Source organism: Ochlerotatus camptorhynchus, unplaced genomic scaffold (genome assembly GCF_037179485.1).
Source record: "Ochlerotatus camptorhynchus isolate MF236.1 unplaced genomic scaffold, CSIRO-AGI_Acam_v1.1 ptg000141l, whole genome shotgun sequence".
Taxonomy (NCBI): Eukaryota; Metazoa; Arthropoda; class Insecta; order Diptera; family Culicidae; genus Ochlerotatus; species Ochlerotatus camptorhynchus.
This window is the reverse complement of record NW_027040631.1, coordinates 4,478,990-4,499,589: the sequence shown is the minus strand read 5'-3', so window position 1 is coordinate 4,499,589 and position 20,600 is coordinate 4,478,990. Positions and strand designations below refer to the sequence as shown.

The following is a 20,600-nucleotide window of genomic DNA, read 5'->3' as shown; positions in this document are numbered from 1 at the left end:
TTCTTGCAAGTTAGCAAGTATTAGCAGCTAAACTCAACGTAATTTCGATCAGCAACTTATACCCTACTGTTACATACACAATTCGTGTGGGAATCCAAGGGAATGCCTAATGAAATTTCCCTTAAAGTACCACAATGTTTTGCTACGTTTTGCTGTTTTCATGACCATTGTATGTACATTAGAGTGGGTTGCAGCTTCGACAAATTTGTTTGGTATAGTATTCTCAATATAAGTCCGAGTTTTGGTGAAATTTGAGCAATGTTTGGATTTTTGGTAAGCAAAATGAATAGGATCGTTCCCGTTTCCCAAACAAAATTTACAATTCTCCCAAAAATCGAGATTATAATCAAATTCGTTCAAATTTTGCCCAGTTGTTGGGGACCAGAAAAAAAGAGCAGTGAGGAACCCACTCTAATGTAAACACTTGGAAAAATGGTCATGAAAACCGCAAAACGTAGCAAGTAATTTTTAGAAAATTCATTAGACATCCCCTTGGATCCCACTATGAATTTTACGTGCAATAGTAGAGTAGAAAATGCTGCTCAAAATAACGTTGAGATTAGCTGCTAATACCTGCTAGATACACACCCTTACAGATAGCGTTAATCAATTCTAAAAAGGGACTTAAATCCTTAGAGCAAAAAGATAGCGATTTGATTTTTTGAAGCAAAAATTTGCAGTTTTAGAGCACTTACAACTTTGTATAACATAGAAAAAAAATAGAAAATTCAAACAAAAAAGTTATGGTTAAAAATGGTTTTTAAGGGGGTACTACCGTTTGTACTCTATTTTCACCCTACAACTTCGTCCACTTGAGAGATAGAAAATTGACGTCTTGGACAAAGTTTCTTAAAATGACTTCATCTACAATGAACATCTGTCGTCAATTTCAGCGAGACATAAAAACGTTATTTTTTTTATCTTAGTGTATACCCCCCTTAAGCACAAAATTTCACCACCGCAATAAAGTATTTTAAAATTGAAGAAACATTCATATTCATTGTTGCATATCCAATCCCATTGCTCTTTGGTTACCTTCAAGCTTGACTCGTTGAAGCGGCTTTGATAATTTTCCTGTCCAACGTATCACGGAAGTTATGGTGCCGGATATCAATGAGTTTCGTCCGGAGTATGTATCCGCTGTTCAAATTGTACTCTGATTGTCACAGCGCAACTCTATCGGATTTTGTTCGCCAAACTGCGACACCAGCAGCTACCGCATCAGACAACGCCATGTACTCCGCTTCACATGTTCAGAGTGATACGGTGGTCTGCCCCTCTTTTGTGTCAACCCACTCCGCAGAAATCGCAAAACCAATTCCATCCTGCTGGTGCGCTGTCGACACGATTTGGTTGACGTAGGCGGCCATGAAATCACACGATGACAGCTCCGTTTTGATCAGCTTGTGGAGAAGCCCGACTCGACTGGTTCTACCCCGTACAGACTATGGCTTGTAAGACAGCCTTGCAATGAGCACTCATACATAGAATTTTCAGTGAAAACTAGATGTATGAGTGCTCATTACAAGACAGCATATGTTACATGATATAGCCATAGTCTGTACGGGGTATTAGCAACAATCAATACGAAACTAACGATTTTAAATTGGCTCACTACTTGACTAGCCTATTGGTCCCAAGCAAACGATTAACGTATCCTATTCTAGTCGATACTCTAGTACTACACAATGTTTGTTTTGATTCGCTATGAAAGTTTGACAGATAAAATGAGGGATTATTGGATTTTCCTATTATTCGAGGGGTGAATCGATTAGCTTGGGACCGAAGATAGTACCAGAGCTGAGCCAAAAAGTTGAGCTCGTTTCTTCGGGACCTTCTGGTCTTAGAGTTACCTCTATGGTATTAGCATAGAGGTAACTCTAAGACTAGTAGGTCCCGAAGAAACGTGCTCAACTTTTTGGCTCAGCTCTGGTACTATCTTCGGCCCAAACTAATCGATGTACCCCTCGAAACATAGGAAAATCCACAAACCCCTCATTGTATCTGTCAAACTTTCATAGCGAATCAAAACAAACATTGTGTAGTACTAGAATTTTGACTAGATTTGGGTACATTAATCGATTTGGTTGGGAGCCATAGGCTAGTCAAGTAGTGAGCCAATTTGTAATCGTTAGTTTCCACCGGTTGGTATTAAGCTCGAGTCCTCGAAGGCGGTCTCCAACTTGGAACATACTTGCTACGCTGTTTCTGCTTACCGAACGTGGACATAATTCACTGGGTCCAGTAGTAGGATGACCTTCGCAGGCGCTTTTCGATCTTTTCCAGCATCTACCGCGTCGTAGGTACCGTCCGCTTTCCGTTTCGGCTTCACCGCACTCCACAGGTCTTCGAGCTCCATATAAGTTCAAGTTAGCCCAATTTTCCAGACCAATGAGGCGTTCAATCCCGGGTAGACTTGAAATTGACTGAACGTAACTACCGGCTCCGCTTGAAGTCCTCTACACTACTTTTCGGTGAAACTTTGTCTTGATCTTCTAGCAACTTCCTAACAGAACGTTCGTGTCAGACCCATAACCTATTGGGAGCAGGCAACGTTTGTTTCGGTTGACGGTTATTAGTTCTAAGTAAAGAGGAAGATTTATTAATTCAAATAAAAAAAACTATCCTACTAAGATAGACGTAGCTTGCTGGTCTTCAACAGTTTTTAAGCCTTGGATTTTAGTTTTAAAAAAACTAAGTCTGCAATCTTCAAAATGTTCCTAAGTACGAAATCTTGACACTGAAAAACGTCCCAGAACCTTTAAAAATTGGACCATGTATTGTATCTTTATTGTTGTTTCTACTCTAAGAAATTTTCCCTGGAGTTAAATAGTTCAAGTATGTCTGCTAAACAAAATCATCGTTTCCCTTTCCTACATGATTGGTGAGGTTCCCTGATTTTCCAGGTCATACATTGAATTCCCTGGGATTCCCTGATTTTACAGATTTTTTTCCAGATAGTCAACACCCGGTAAATAGTCAAAGTCTGGTATTTTGAATATTACACTTATAATTTTGAATAAGCTACATAATGTTGAAAAGTTTTCAAAGACCAGGATTATGAAATTTATAGACAATTGAAATCTCAGAATCTATTTGAGGTAAATCCTGTATCTTGAATTCCTGTGCACAGAATCTGAAACGTAGGGGAAATGACGGCTTCGGCATGACAGACTATTTTCGGCAACCCAAATTGAAACGCTAATTTCACTGGATTTTCTTACGAAAACACTTCGCTGAATGCATTAAAACGATTCTTTAGGCTTTCAACTTAAATTTGATTATATTTTTACCACTGAGAAAAAGCAATCTAGCAGGGTTTTCTTGAAATTAAACACACACACTATAAAATGCTGCTGATTTCGAGTTGCCGATGAAAGCATAGCTGTTTAACACGCAGCTCAAATAGAAATGTTGCCGAATAAAAAGATGTTGCTCACAATAGTCGCTCTCACTAGAGAAGATTGGGGCTTTGTAAAAGCGTTTCAAAACAGTTTTTGACAATTCTTTTGACTGAAATTGTTAGAACAGCTGGCAGCAAAAGATTGTAAACAAATCAATACTGCATATGTGTGCGTTCCTTAGAGAAAAGGGCTATAGAAAAATGATCGCTACTTAGGTTGCCGACAATACGTAAATTCCCCTATCTAAATTATTTCTTTGAAACCTTATTATCTCAAGATCAAATCAAATCACTTCTACACTCAACTTAGCTGAAAATGAAGACAACCTTAACAGATAGACCAACTACCGGCATGAATTTGAATTTTGATCAAGGCAACCTTTGAGTATCGAAGTCAACATTTGTGTTTGTTTATTCGTGGTTGGATGTTTATTATCGCCTGTGTTGTTGTCAATATCAATATTCATATTCATATTGGTGGCGATGATTTTGAGGATCAAATGCAAAATGATTATTTTCATATTGCACAAATATAGCGCTGTTGGAAGTGTTGTGTTGGATTTTATACACAGAGGGCCTTATTACGGGTGTCACTACACGGTGATAAGGAAGTGATACTCAGAATAAGCGCCGCAAATCAAATGGGAATCAATTCACCGTGACGACAAGTGACAAGTTTTCACCGTGAAGTGACATCCGTAATAAGCCCCAGAATGATGAAAAATTATTGCCTCATGCTGGATTGATTAAAGTATCGAGGTTTTAGGCTGTGGAGTCGACAATATTCAAAATAATCATTTTGTTAAAAATGAATTTGATTATTTTGCTTTGGAGGATCGCTTCTGATTTTGACAATTTTGGGTTGGATAGTCAAGCAGTGGTAAATATCAACAAACGTATTCATTGATGTATAATGAACTCATTTGTTCGTTTCGCTCGTACTTCACAGCGAAGATATTCAAAACGAACGCGATTCATTTACACTGGGTTGAAGCGCTATTCCTTGCGCGTGATGGTAAATGATAAAACAGACACTGCTCAGGATAGCTTTTCAAATTTCCCAAAGATATCCTTAGGGTCATTTCAAAATGTCTTCAGAATTACTTTCACTTTTAAGATTCCCGTCAATAATCTTTATGATTCTGGCCGGTATTCCCTAGAAATTGTACCCATATAAATGGAATTCAGTGCAGAACACTTAAGGAATTCTCTTCAGAAAACTTTTAAAATTCACTCCACACACATGTATTGAACAGTTCCACGTCAAATGACGAATCGGATTTTTGCTAAAATTCGGCCATTTTGGAAACAGTTTTTTTTTAAATGGCTTCTTTGATTTTTTTTTAAATATATTTTAGCATGTAAACGTCACTTCTGATCGAAATGACGTCTGAGACAAAGTTGTAGAGAAAATTAATGCCGTTTTGGGAAAAATTTGAGCTAAGTGTTAAAAACTCATATATATTAAAATGTCCTTGCACGAGTTTTGTAATTTTTTGAGCAGCACTTTACGCTCCAACTATAGACATTGAGCGCTCCTCCTTCTTCTTGTTACTCTCACATCTTATGGGCAAGAACAATGATACTTTATGACCAGGGATGTCGAGAACATTCCCAACCCGAACGATCTTCTAGACCGGACCGGGAATCGACGAAACCTCCGCCTTAACTTACTATCCCCATTGACTTATATAAAGTGATTTCCGCGTTGGTCTGTCAGCTACGGAACTCCAGCCTGATTAAGCCATTATTGCAACTGTTTTAATAATTATGTTCCATATTGAGTGATCTGTAGAATGCAAACACTAACTTCTAAGGTAAACCGCTCATCACAGTATTATTGATTTCCAACCGGTTTTTCCACGTTCTTGAATCAACATCTGGCGATCGTGATCCAAAAACGAAAAACAAATTTCATAAATGCAACACATTGACAAATGTTTGAACAGCAACATAGTTCGATAAATTCTTCTTCTGCGCTCATTCATTGCTGTGCACACAAAAATTGAACAGCGAAAAACCACACAGATTATTACACCACAGTTGACCAAACAAACGAACCAGAGAGCCTTTCAAAAGTGACCAAGCATTAATTGGCGCATTTTTTTTACTCCAACATCGCAAACAGTTTGTTGTTATTGCTGCTTGCTGGTTACCACCTCGAAGCTGAAAGCCAACACCTTCCTATCCACCTTGATAATGATGTGCAAATGTGTGCTATGCCAAGTGCCCCACAGACACAGGCGGAGCGACGAGGGCGAGGTTGCGTGCTCCAAACCGAACTACTCACTCCGTCCACCATCTCTGGTATCGGGGAAGTGGATGAGTGGGGGAGGTCTCTTCGGTAACAGCCACAGCACTACCTCCCCACCACCACCTCATCTCGTTCACTCGTACACTACTGCTGCCATACGTGTGTTTGGGTTTTTTGTTGTTCTTACAGATTATGCTTTTTTTATGTGTTTTCTTTTTCTCTTGCTCAATCCATCTTTTTGACCTTTGCAAAACAAATGGACTGACCACCAGCACCGCAAAGATCACAGTAGACCGACGAAATAACTTCCCACTGAGTACTTTCTGTCAGTGCTTTGGGGATCGTAGGAGTTTATGAGTTTCGGCATGGAAATGGTGAAAAATAAAAAGCATGCTCGTAGTATTAGGGTGGGTCACAAACTGAAATAATTTCGGAGTTTCTTATCTTAGCGATTTGGTATGTTGAGAAGAATTACTCAAAAATAATTGCTAAATAGCATAAGCGTAGTTAGAGAGGCAGGGGGCTTACTATAAACCCTGCCCCCTTATTCATATGAATGGAAGTAAAGCTTCAAACTGAAATAATTTCAATGTTTCTTATCTAGTCGCGTGAATTATTCAAACATATTTGCTCAATCTCATAGGAGCAGTTTGAAAGTGAGTAGGGTAGAGAACTACTTCGGCCTAATCGCCCATTTTGGGCCTAAACATATTTGCTCAATCTCATAGGAGCAGTTTGAAAGTGAGTAGGGTAGAGAACTACTTCGGCCTAATCGCCCATTTTGGGCCTATCGAGCAGAAAACATCAAATAAATCCATGATTTGAGAGTTAACAAGTCATGCGTTTGGTACGATACTTTAATTCATAAGCTACGAAACGAGTCAATGAGAACGCGTGATATTGCACCCATTATTCCCAGTGCCCCGACCACATCAATTTTTATCTTCATCCGATAGGCCGAAGTGAATTCATTGGCGTTTCAATGCGTTAGACCGAGTTTAGAATCCGTAGGCCGAGTTTGGCGTCAAGAAGCAGTGTTAGACTTTTGACAATATCTCAACGATTGGTGTCTCTTTTTCATATCTTACGGTACGTACGGAAAGGTAAATAAATTTGGAAGCCATCAGTAATAATAACATTTCGTTTGGTGCTAAACTGGCGCTAGATTAAGAAAGATTAAGTGCGGGTTGTGCTTAATAGGCCGGAAATGGGGTATTTAACCCTACCCCTTCCCCTTTCCTACTCTTATAGTGTAATATACAATGTCAGACTTTTTTTTTCCTTGATTCGTTTTCCGTCGATCTTGTTCTTCGTACTGAGTACCAATGCTGCCGACGCCAGGGAGACAGCTCCTACACCTGAACCCTACCTATCGACCTAACAACTCATAGACCGAGGACCAATGGCTTTACTTGCCTTTCGAAGGAAGACGTGATCAGAGATTTTATGCCTCATAAATATGTCAGACGTCGTCACACAAGTATCATAGGATTGTAATGTAATATTTGTAATATTTCAGTTTACACGTCGCCAGCCTCGTAGTCTGCGAAGGGTCCGCAGGTCGCCTTCTACTTGATCGATCTACCTTTCCCGCTGCGCGCCTCTTCTTCTTGTTCCTGTTGGGTCACTTTCTAGAACTATTTTCACTGGGTTGTTGCCCGGCATTCATACGACGTGCCCAGCCCACCGTAGTTGCCCAATTTTTGCAATGTGGACGATGGATGGGTCTCCCAGCAGCTGGTGCAATTCGTAGTTTATTCGCCTCCTCCACGTTCCGTCATCCATCTGCACTCCACCGTAGATGGTACGCAACACCTTCCGTTCGAAAACACCAAGGGCGCGTTGGTCCTCCACGACCATAGTCCAGGTCTCGTGGACGTAGAGGACAGTCAACTTCGTGTAGCGGCGAATTTTGTTCGACCGGAGCGTCGTCCGGAGTCCAAAGTAGGCACGATTCCCTGCCATAATGCGTCTTTGAATTTCTCTGCTGGTATCATTTTCGGCGGTCACCAGTGAGCCCAAATACACGAACTCATCGACCACCTCGATTTCGTCACCGTCAATCTGAACTGGGGGTGGGAGGCTACCATTGTCTTCCCTAGAACCTCTTCCTTTCATGTATTTTGTCTTTGATGCGTTGATGGCAAGTCCAATCCGCCTAGTTTCAGTCTTAAGCCTGATGTACGTTTCCGCCATCGTCGGGTCTTCCTTCGTGTGGGCAGTGCACGTTGATGAAACGGCCCTTAATCCTCAGCTTGCACATCCTCGCGTTGATCGGCTGCCAACCATTCACACGTTGGCGCATCTTACCCAGCACCAGTGATGACATAATCATTAGCAAATTTACGTTTTTTCACTCTCATACGCTCTCAATATCACGCATTTACAAGCTCCTTTGATATTGTGAGACTATTCACATCGTGTAAAGTTGAAGCTGCGAGTTGACTCGACGCAAAAATGATTCCGTTGCAACACGTTTTCTTAGAAATAGAAGGTACAATAATGCTATCTCTTTTTCCTCTTCGCCGATGGCAGACACAAAGTGACTGCTGCCAGCCGTTATGGAAGTTTCGGTTGCGTTAAGCTGGGTTTAGACTAGGCAAGTCAAATGATCAACTCAGTTGAATTCAATTGGCTTGAAAAGTTGAGCCTGGTTCAACTTTTTTCAATTCAAGTGAGTTGAATGGAATGGATTACACGTTCAATTCGCGTTCAAGTTCAATCAATTGACTTACCCTGTCCAAACCCAGCTTTAGGTTGTAATGCAAAAATCATGAAACTCAAGCTCACCACAGTTTGGTGAGATTTGCAGCGGGTGAGTTTTGTTGACGTGCTGTTAAAGCAGCCTACTAATCATTCTTGTATGAAATTGGTTCCAAACGCAAACAAACCCTGTAGGTTTCTTATGACTTGTTTACGTTTGGAACCAGTTATGTGAGGTATGCGACGATTGTTCGTATTTGGTAGCCACCTCCCCCCTTGGATATTTCGAGCAGCGAAATCACAGCTTGCATTATCAGCCGTAGTTGTTTGCTTGTTGATTTTTGTCTACGAAAATCAAGCTTGATCTTGTACTTTGGTGAGATTTGATTTTTTGATATTTTTCCAACACTGCTCAGCACTATAAAGCCGGTTTCCAGCTCGTTGATGGTGGCACAGCGATGCTCGCATTTCCATACCTTTTGTTCCGTCCAGCAAAGTTCCTGCAGTGCTACGACTTCGAAGTTGCGTGGTTGAAGTTCGTCATAGATTAACCTATCGCAGCCCGGGAAGCCGAGCAATTTGCAGTTCCATGCTTCGAGGTTCCAATCGAAGTCCTTATGTCGACGCGTAGGTCTGTGCCGATTATTCCGATCAGTATTTCTTTCTTCGGTATTTGCAACTTTGTATTTTTTCCAGGGCAGCTTGTTGGGCCTGTCCCAACCCCCTGTCTCACCGGGGGACCATCGTGCACGGTTCTGTTTAGAGTCCCACGCTGGACTAGAACGGTGATCAGCCACTCTTACGCCGTGTTGAGCCGCACCTCCATCATGAACAGACGCTCGGGTTTGGTGAAGTATTTCCTCTATCACCGTACTTTGGTTACCGCACCAGTGTTCGCGTCGCACCTCTTAACTTTGCTATTGGCTGGCAACATTGCCCAGGCTACGCCACCCAGTTGTGTCCATGCTTCAGCTGGTAGTCTTTTGTTATCATATGACTCGGGGCGGCAGCCGTCGCCGAAGAACTCGGAGGGTATTTCGCAGAAATTTCGGCCATCTCCGGTTACGATAGCCACTTTCAGCGGTTGGCAAAGCCTACCCGTACATCAGTCGCTGAGTTCAGCATCCCGCCTGACACGGACAACCTCAAGATCAACGAGCCTTTCTCCTGGGAGGAACTCCAGCACGCACTAAGCCGCAGCAACGGCAAATCTGTGGGACCTGACTATCTCGGATATCCACTTTTAAAAAAGCTGCCCCTTGAGGGCAAGTGTTGCATGCTTGAGATGCTCAACCAACTCTGGGTCTCTGATACCTACCCGACGCTGTAGAAGGAGAGTCTTGTCGTGCCCATCCCGAAGGCAAACGAAAAAGACAGGGGCACATCTAAGTTCCGACCGATCGCTCTTACATCCTGCATGGCCAAGGTATTCGAACGGATGGTGAACCGTCGACTCAAGATGTTCCTTGAGACCAACAGCTTGCTCGACCACCGACAACATGCCTTTGGACTAGGTTTCGGTACGTCCACATACTTTGCCACTCTGGGGGACGTGCTCAAGGAAGCTTACGACCAGGAACACCACGTTGAAATCATCTCTTTGGACATCTCCAAGGCTTTCAACCGGACGTGGACGCCAGCCGTCCTGAAAAAACTAACAAACTGGGGTTTGAAGGTGCCGGTCATTTCGTGTATTGGTGGGGAACACGCGGTCGAAAAGTTTCAGCGAAGAGACCGGAGTCCCTCAAGGCTCCGTTATCGCAGTCACGTTGTTTCTGGTGGCAATGAACGGGGTATTTGACCGGCTACCTGGGCGCATTTATATATTTGTTTACGCTGACGATGTGCTGATTGTGGCCTCCGGTCCTACACAGATCCGAACCCTACGACAAGCGCAAGCGGCAGTCTCTGCCGTCGTCAAATGGACCTACTCGATGGGTTTCTAGCTATCCGCCAGGAAGAGCATCCTATGCCACGTATGTCCGTCTCAGCACCGAGTCAATAGCACCCCAATTACGATCCACGAGCAAGCCATTCCAAACAGGAAAACAGTTCGCGTCCTCGGCGTACTGATCGACCGAACGCTCTCCTTCGACCAGCATTTCCAACAGGTCAAGAAGGACTGCCGCAGTGGACTCAACCTCGTTAAAACGATCTCTCGGCCTCACCGATCCAACAACCGCGATGTTCGGTTCCGGGTGGCGCGAGCCATCATCGACAGTAGGTTGCTTTACGGGACGGAAATTACTTGCATAGCTTCCGAGAAGCTGGTTAGAACCCTAGCACCAGTCTACAACAGCTACATCCGCATCATATCTGGTCTCCTGCCATCCACTCCAGCAGACGCCGCATGCATCGAAGCGGGTCTTCTTCCTTTCCGGTTCTGCTTAAACGCAAATATTGCCACAAAAGCCACCGCCTTTTCCGCCAAGACCTCCGGAAACAATAGGATCTTTCTCCTCGACGAGGGGAACAGAGTCCTCTGCACGGCCGCTGACATCGACCTCCCCCAGTGGCCAAAGTCCATTGACATGGAGAGAAAAGTTGGCACTCTTCACGAATCCAATTGGACAATCGGATCAAGAACCGCTTCAAAGCAGGGGATGCACAGATCGGTCGCCGAGTTACTTGGGTCTAACTATGCCGACCACGTACATCGGTACACCGACGGCTCCCGATCGATAAACGGAGTAGGTATCGGGATTTTTGGAGACGGTATTGCTGAAAGCAGCAGTCTTCCTCCACAATGCTCGGTTTTCTCGGCCGACTACGACGCCAGCCAACAAACCGATACTTATATTAACCGACTCACACAGCGTCGTTCAAGCGATCACCTCGTAAGTACCAAAACACCCATGGATCCAGGCGATTATCAAGTACGCCCCACCGAACACCGTGTACACATGGATTCCCGGACACTGTGGAGTGCCAGGTAACGAGTCTGCTGATCACCTTGCCGGAGCCGGGACATCGGGTCCCAGACTCACTAACAAGGTACCCCTATAGGACGTCAGACGGTGGATCATGCGGACCATTCGAGCGGCATGGGAAGCTGAGTGGTTCCGCAACAGAATTGCCTTCATCCGCAAATTAAAAGCGTCAACTGAACCATGGAGAGAACTGGACAACCTACTATAACTATGGTGGCCTGCCGTTCCGCAGAAGCTGCATCATCTGTGGGGTACCCTACACCGTCGAACACATCCTGTGCAACTGCCCGGAGTTCCAAAATCTTCGGGAGTCACTCTGCCTAACTTCCAGCATCAGCGATCTGCTCGGGAATGATACTTCGGCCTCGGCAGCACTAGTAACCTTCTTAAAAGAAGTCCAAATCTACCACTTGGTATAGCAGGAATTACTTTCGGCCGTCGGGACATCTCAGCTGGATGGATTTCCCCTATTGGACCCATGCCAGCTGACCTCTGTTTTGTTTGGATTAATCGTTTGTAGCTTGTCTTAAATCATTTTGTTTTCTGCTGTTCCTCTGTTTCATTATTTTGTATATTGTTATTTTTTCATATAAGTTGAAGAGCCAGTAATCAAAGTTATTAACTAAATGTTAATATACCATGTATCTAGAGGTTACTAACTCTGAGCCCTCTCCTTTCTTCGGAGATGAACTAGCCATAGGCTAAAAATCTCCTTAATAAAGAACTAAAAAAAAAAATATGACTCGGGGAGGCGTGAGGTAGGAACTTGTGAGGACCAGAGCTAGGTATTCCGCTCCTTCCAGGGTGTTAACTCACCATTTTGAACATACCAAATCGATGGGATAAGAAACTCCGAAATTATTTCAGTTTGGAATCTGACTCTCATTGGTACATCGGCAGTGTTGGCAGGAAAAGCGATTTTTGACATTTAATTAATGATTTTGTTCGATAATTTTCCACAGAGATGGCGCTGTTCCACTGGTAGGAAGTGATAAAAATCCCCATATAAAAATTGAGAGAAGTGGGAATAATTCGCTTTCGGTGCATATTCAGGTCAAAAAAAGTAAACGACAACCTAAAGAAATGAATCAGGGACTTTGTCGTTCAGTTTTTTCCCGGAAATTAATGCTAAACAAGCTACAATTAAATAAAAATGATTTTTTCCCATACAATTTTACCTGCTTTACTACCAGTTCCCAGAGTGCCAAAAAAATTCAAATTTGAGAGAGAAATTCTCTCTCACGAGCTCAATCTCTCAACATGCCATGTATTTTGTTGAAACTCGATTTGTGATTTCCCTTTCACAGATTATAAAATAGAGTACCTGACACTACAAAACATGTCTGGTACCTCTATATATGCATTTGGTTTAACATTTGAAGTTCCTCCTTTTTTACATATTCTGCGCAAAAGATACTTTATGCCCCGCCCCATACATAAAATTCGGCGGGAAATTCTGTGAGGGGTGGGCTATTTTGTGTGCAGAATGTGTAAAAAAGAAGGGACTTCGAATAATAATCTAAATGCATATATAGAGGTACCAGACATGTTTTGCACTGCACTGTCCTCTGTGAACAATTAACGCAAAACAAATTATGTGTAGCTTCCGATAGATGTCACCGCAAACAACAGCAGTGACATCTGATGGAACATGAATGCAGAAGCTTGATAAAATGATTAATTCGAAACATTGATCGTTGAACAGCTACAACTTTTTTTTAGAGACATTCAAGCACCGTACATCCTTGGATAAAGTTGCTATGCACTTCTTGGACTATACTTCTACCCGATTAGTTGCTTGGTTCGAATGAAATTGTGGTCCCTAGGAATAAATCCCCAAAAAAAGTAGGTTTTTTCCATACTAATTTCCATTCAAATTTCAAACGCAATGCGGAAAGCCGAACTACAACCAATCGTCCTCAAATTTTCCAACAGTTGTTTAGGACCCCAAATGGAACTAAAAAAAACATTGTTCTGGAAAAAATATCATTATGACCCACCCTAGTAAGCATGCAAGATTGATGAAATGAGGGTTGTTGTTGCCAAAAGGAAACAGAAAACGAAAGTTCACCTCGTTTTTTTTTTTTTTGAGAATTGTGGGACAAAATAAAGATCAGGTGTCAACTGGTCGTGTTTCCTCACCCAGCTCCCAGCCTTTCAAAACGCTGTTGAAAATTCAATTTCCAGTTTCGACACTAAATCGCCTCCGGCCGAGCCATTTCCTTCGTTAAATGACGAGGAAATCCCACCGCCAAAGTATCTCTGTAAACAGGGGAAATATGGCCTTTGATGAAATCTATTAATAATTCAAAAGGATACCAGAAGGCAAGCCCAGTGATGCGAGAAAATAAGAAATGATCTTCGCGTGCTGTAGAGAAAGAAAAAGAAAACAACCCTTGCCACCAAGATTGAAAAATGTTGGACCTTTGGGCGAGCTAGGTGGCGCACTCTTGGGGGAACACAATGTTATGTCATGGAGCATATATACACACACACACACTCACCCAACAGCTCGACATTTGCAATGTTTGTAGGTACCTTTGTATCTTCAACACACGCACATACGGGACGACGGAGCGGAGCGGGCAAAGATAAACTGAGCTCACTGTGATGGATGCTGTTCAGGAAACAGAAATTACAGTAAAGCACTTGGTTTGCCTGGGCAGAATGCGTCCCACAGCAAAAGCAGGCTGCGAGAAAAAGCACATTACGGGAAAATAAATAACAACACACCAGTGAAACGAGCTAGCATAGCATAGCAGGCTAGGGAGGTAATGCGCTGACCCAGGAACATCAACCGTCGGAAAATCCCGAATGGAAGATTGTTTGCGAAAAGAGAGTACACAAACTGCTCCCATGAACAGCAAATACCCAACAGGCACCCGGCCGGGTAATGATTTCTAATTAGGGAAATGTTGGAACCAAACATTTACGTTCCGAATTGACCCTGAAGATGGCGCAATCAAGTGGATCCTGTTTGGTGATCAACCGGTTATTGAATAACTTATTAAGCCCGGTCGAAAACAGCTGAAAATGACATTCTTTCCGAAAGAAACTGATTTCATAACCTCACCTGCGCGACTCACTGAAAGTGACAGTGAAGCGGGCTCCCAAATCAGGCAACTGGGGCATCGTCGAAGTAAAGCGGCGCGCTGATGTGGCTGTGCCCCATCAGGTTATGTAAATTTTTATGGGCCACTTTCCATAAGTTATTCCTGTCTCATATTTTGTCTCGATGCGGACCATTTTTCCGCCTCTCATCTTTAATCTTGACATCGTTTTTCGGGCCCTTCAGTGCTGGAACTGGTTCCTCACATTCGAAAGGTGGCAAAAATCGCTCGACTGAAACCGACTGAATAGGTGTTTCAGCGATTGAGTTGTGCACCTATAGAATAATTGCCGTGGCTCAAGCGAGCTTGAAGCAATCACTTTTTCCGTTTGTCGAGCATCGATTACGATCTACCTAACGAACCGATGGAGGAATGCCGTTGCTTCAAGATTCTTACGGACTTTTCAAATTGGAAAAGTGAAGGGCAATGGCGGAGGGAGTTGACGGGCACGGTGTGTCGTCTGCGGTGCAAAAACAACCCCAATCAGTGTTGCCAGACAGCTTCATCTACCGCAGTCGGCGTTGCAAAAGGTGCTTGCAATCGAAGCTTACTTAGGATGCAGAAAAATGTGCACTCATTCGCTCGCTCGTGTCATACTGCCTTAGGGGTGCGCTTTTTCCTATTCGTTTTTCTCGTTGCATGAGCTTTCATTAAAGCTACCCTGTAGAAACAAGCGAAATAGAAGGAAGAAGCAACGATCGTAATTAATTCAACTTGTTTCCTTTCCTCCCCTTCCCGAAACTACAGCACAAAAGGACACAAAAGAAAAGGAGGAATTCAAATGCCCCGAGGGTTACGGAAATGGAAACTATGCCGACCCCGTCACCTGCCGGAGGTTTTATCAGGTAAGCTTGAGTTTTGTTTATTTTTTTACGACTATCCTGAGCTATTTTTAGACGGGCTTAATTAAAAACTCTGGCCTTGAGCCGTTCCGGTTCGATTGATGGCTTGGTTGGTGGGTTGTAGCAAGTGTGTGGAAATCGAAAGTCATTTTTTCTGCGACCATTGGAGCGACGCGCTTTTTTCGCTAAACGTGATTGGCCTACTTTGCCAGTAGAGGCCAGAAGAGGGAAACATGTGCTTGCTAAATTCCAACCTCAGCTTGCTTTTGCCAAAAACCAAATCTCAGCCTGCTGAGCTTGTTTATCTGTCAAACAGCCAAGAGGGTATCATTTGCATAAGCTCATATCGGTTGGCCCCAAAAAAAAGCGATTCTCTGAAATCCGTCTATCTGCGTTGGCAAAATCAAATACGTACAATCCTCTCGTGCTGCCCAAAAACTCAGAAGACAAACAATAATTTCCATCAGTGATAGAAGATGCCTAGAAGACCTGGCTTTCGTCTCCTCCGGTGCTTGCTGTTCCTCCACCGTTCCACCGAAAACGTAATAAGTATAATTTTCTCACCATTCTTCCGGTCCCCAGTAATGAGGATATAACCGCCATGTTGAGACCTCCTCTTGGCGACGTAAAAATGTAAACCAAACAACAATTCCCAGGAGAAAAACTATCTTCCCCTGCTTCGCGTAACAGACGAATCATAATTATTATCAACTGGAAACTTTTCCCATGGTTGATCACAGCATGCCATTTGACGTAGTCGCTCCAAGGATATACAACAGAGAGTGGGACAGAGACAGAGAGCTGGAAGCAAGCACATCGTTAAATTCTTATGTCCCGTTGAATCCGGTCCGCTTTTTCCAGCGTCCATTTCTCCCCCACTGGATTATGGGTATCAAACGGGAATGAAGAATATTATTTTCAAAGTATTAAAGATAATCATAAAATTTTACGTTCAACCGAAGCCTGCGGCCAACATTCTCCTTTATTCAAGTCTACCCCGGTAGAGCAAAAATAGGAGAGACAAAAAAAAGCGACATTCAATCGTAACCCCTAGGCACATTTTTTTTCCAAACCCAACCCACCTTCACCCGTTAGGTACTCGTTTTTTTCCAACTTTCTTTTGTGTCCTTTCAAAGCATGGAGAGAAAAAAAAAGCTCAACTTTCTTCCAAGACCCCGGTTAAACGTAGTGTGCCATGAAGCAGAACAGAAAACTGCAAGAGTGCAACTTGAACAAAACGTCGCTCTTTCGTTTTTGAATGGCGCTCCGGCTGCAGTTGGCCTACTGCGACTGGGATCCATTCAACAGCATGGTCGGAAAAATGGAATAGGAGCAGATAAAAAACGAAGGCAATTTCCCGGCTCATCCAAGCGGCTGTCTGAAAATGTCTTATTCGGGATTAGGAACAAATTTCATGCAGATACACACACTCAACTCAGCTCCAAACCAGACGTTCCGGACCTGTCAGGCTCAGCATCCAGCAGCCGTAGCGTGTTGAGAATTTAAATTTATTTCAGCAAATTTAATTTTCATCCCTCGGTACTTCACACCCTTGGCCTAACGAAGTAACATATGGTTCCCTTTCTTTTCCTTTCTCCAACAGTGCGTAGACGGTTTCCCGTACATAAACCGGTGCCCCTCGGGTCTGTTCTTTGACGATGCACAAAAGTTCTGCACATTCAAAAACGAAGCCAAGTGCGGTCCACTTCCAAATCGTAAGTATGTCCCATTTCGAAAGTGCCCATTAGAAAACTAAATTGGTCTCGCATTGCTTTACCGTTGTACACACAGAGCCACAGGCCACCACGGAGGCGGCAGTGGATCTAGCGAAAACCTGCGATCCCGCCGAGTGCGAGCTGCCGTACTGCTTCTGCAACAAGGACGGTACGCAAATCCCGAAGGGGCTCAATGCGGATGAGGTAAGGTTTCTTCTTTTCTCTTTTTTTCTTATTTTTGATAGGAATAATGACGACAGAGGGGAGTTTTTTTTTTGTTGTTCGAGTTGACTTTGAGATGGACCAGCAGAAGTGGTTTGATTGCCACTGAAATAGTAGACTGAAAAGTGTTGATCAATATACATTATCATCACTAGAGGTCGTCTAAGACTATCTATCAGTCCACTCTCTTTCACTTATTTTTTAACGATAGGAAAATATTTACAAAATCGCTATCACAGTAGCCATGAAATTAATGTTTACTGTGGTCAAACTTTCCTGATAAAGGTCAAACTTGTTCCAATTTTGAAGCCGGATAAAAATCCAGCTGAAGCTTCTAGCTGCCGTCCAATAAGTTTGCTTTCTTAAATAAGTAAACTTTTTGAAAGGATAATTTTAAATAGAATGATGCTTCACATCAATACGAATTATTTTTTGCAGATGAGCAGTTTGGATTTCGCCATGGGCAGGCATGGAAAATCATTTGCATTCATTTCATACATTCATTTACATTCATTTGCCTCTAACTTTTTTCATCAACAGCATTCCGCAAAATAATGTATAGAGCTTTTGTAGGTTTTGTTATTAACTACAACTTTTGTTTATAATTAAAATCTGTATCTCTTATGCATCACGAACTAGAGCGAACAGAACTTGTTACTGTTTTTCAGTGAATGTAAAATACATTCACTGAAAAACAGTAGTGGCTTCTGTTCGCTCTGGTTCATCGTGAATAAGAGATACGAATTTGACTTGTTAACAAAAGTTGTAGCTAATAATAAAACCTACAAAAGTTTTATACATCAATTTGCGGAATGCTGTCCAAAAAAAAGTTAGAGGCAAATGAATGTAAATGAATGCACGAAATGAATGCAAATGATTTTCCATGCCTGGCCATGGGCATTCAAATACTCATCAACTCTTAAGAGTTACCAATTCAATTCGCTCAAACAAATCTGAAGGCTGTTCAACTGGAGTAGCTCTTCTTGATATAGAAAAAGCTGTCGACAGTGTTTGGCATGAAGGTTTGATTGCTATGTTGAAAAAGTTTAATGCTACACTCTATACTATGAAATTAGCTAAAATTATCAAAATTCCAAATCTGAATGACCACCTGTTAGAGCTGGAGTTCCTCAGGGTACATTTGACTTCAGACCTTGCCACAAAGCGTAGTTCGCTGATCACACAGGCATTCCGCTAAAGGAAGAAGTCTTCGTGTTATTTGCAGCAGACTACAGAAAAGTTTAGATATTTTCTCTTCTTATTTACAAAAATCAGTGATGGGAAAAATCAAAAAAAATCCAAAATTAGGAACGGCCTAAAATCGCTGCTGCTTTAGATCAGCAAAATCACAAACAGAAAAACGGCTGATTTTAACCTTAGCTGATTTTGAGGTAACAAAATCACCAAACGGGAAATTGATACCTTGGTATTACAGTCAAAGTAACAAACCGACATCGACCGCCATTTGGGAATCCAAGATGGCGGACCCAAATCCAATATGACGACCTCCGTACAGCGTATATGCATCTAAACCCATGCAATAACAATATATATGGTATAAACTCGATGAGTAGAAGTGGAAAATGGGTATCAATGGAATGGGCTCGATGAGTAGAAGCAGAAAATTGACATCCGCCGCCATTTTGGAATCCAAGACGGACCAAAATACAATATGGCGGCCTCCAGACAGCGTATATGCATCTAAACCCATGCAATATGGGTATCTCGATGAGTAGAAGTGGAAAATCGACATCCGCCGCCATTCTTAAGGTGAAAATGTAAGACGTGACAGTACATTTCTGGCCTCCGGATCTTTTCACCTGCCCAATATTTAATCACATCATATAGAGGTTTTACGGCGATGACGTCGATGCAACACAATTGGGTTCTTTAATTTTGAAAAATGTATCGGTTTTTATACATCATCTGGAAGTGCTTCGTTTTCTGAGCACAGCTATATCTTTTTTCGAACCCACATACTTTCCTATTGATTTTTAAATCAAGATATAAAGCAAAATAATAACTTCACTGGTTGACACTAAACTAACAAACAGACAGCTCACTTCCATACAAAAAGGCACCAAGGGGCGCTAATAAGGTGATTTTTGCAAATGTGATCGTACTTATTTAAAATAGTTCTAGTGTACCAATTGATGAAATTTTGGGTTACGAATATGCATTTACCTCAATACCCTTAAAGACCCAATTGAAGTTTGGATGCTTGAACGTTGCTGGGGTGATGATTGGCATTTTTTGGCGGAAATCGAAAATGAGGCATTTGACGAAAATGGGGGCAGTTTTCAAACACATATTTCTCAAAACCAATCATGGGAAATATGTCATGCAATAAGTCATTCGATGGAGAATTTATCCAGGAACTTTTGTGTGTATAGTACAAATTGCGAAATTAAGAAATTTAACGAACAAAGTAGGAATATTTCTCGAACTAATCAGAAGACCGGACGGATGGGGTGAATCTATATTCTGTTCGATGTTTCTGGAAAATCCCAGCTGGCAGACCCTTGGTCATCACATCCGCCAACTGGTCCGTCGTCGGCACGTACTGCAGCATGATACGCCCTTGGTGGATCTCGTTCCGGACGAACATGTGCTTCACATCAACGTGCTTCAATCGGCCCACTCCACGCTCATCCTCGGCAACACGGATCGTCGATTGATTGTCCTCAAAGTACGTAACGGGGTCGCTCATCTTGATTCCCAGATCTTCCAGCAACCGCACCAGCCATGTCCCCTGACATACCGCTGTAGTCAAGGAAACTAACTCCGCCTCGGTAGAAGACAGAGAGATCGTCGACTGTTTCCGCGTCAGCCAACAAACGGTACTGCCATGAATACGGAAAACATACCCGGATAATGACTTCCTGTCCATCACGTCGTTCGCCCAGTCTGCTTCTGCGTCGTCTCCTCTATATACCAGTCCGAGATCAAGAGTTCCACGAATGTACCGCAAAAGTCTCTTCAGGTGTACCCAATGCTGTTCGGTTGGACAACTCTGGAACTGGCTGAAGTAGTTGACAGCCGTGCACAGATCGGGTCGCGATGTAAATGCCACGTACATCAAGCATCCGACCAACTCGCGGTAGGGCTTGTCCGTCCGTTCCGCTTCTTTTCCTCGTTCCAGGCGAAGGCGACACTCCATCGGTGTCGAGATAGCCTTGCAATCCTGCATGTTGAACCGGCAAAGAAGACTTTCCAGGAACCCACGCTGGCTGATTCTTAGGATCCGATTCTCGACGTCTCGCTCCACCTTCATCCCGAGGAAACTCTTCACTGCGCCAACATCCGACATTTCGAACTCGTCGACGAAACGACGTTTCACTTCCTCTACTAGCTTCAGGCTCCGAGATGCGATAAGGATGTCGTCGACGTACAGAATGAGAACTATCATCGAACTACCTGT

General features: G+C 42.9%; 1 protein-coding gene across 1 annotated transcript in view; it reads left to right on the top strand.

The window, feature by feature from the left end:
* Cda4 (chitin deacetylase Cda4) overlaps positions 1–20,600 on the top strand; it is a 49,623-nt gene that overhangs the window by 5,823 nt on the left and 23,200 nt on the right. The window contains exons 2-4 of the mRNA XM_065221375.1: positions 15,148–15,245; positions 16,846–16,957; positions 17,034–17,161. Of these exons, the coding sequence (XP_065077447.1) occupies positions 15,148–15,245; positions 16,846–16,957; positions 17,034–17,161 (338 nt within the window). The remainder of the gene's footprint in view (positions 1–15,147; positions 15,246–16,845; positions 16,958–17,033; positions 17,162–20,600) is intronic.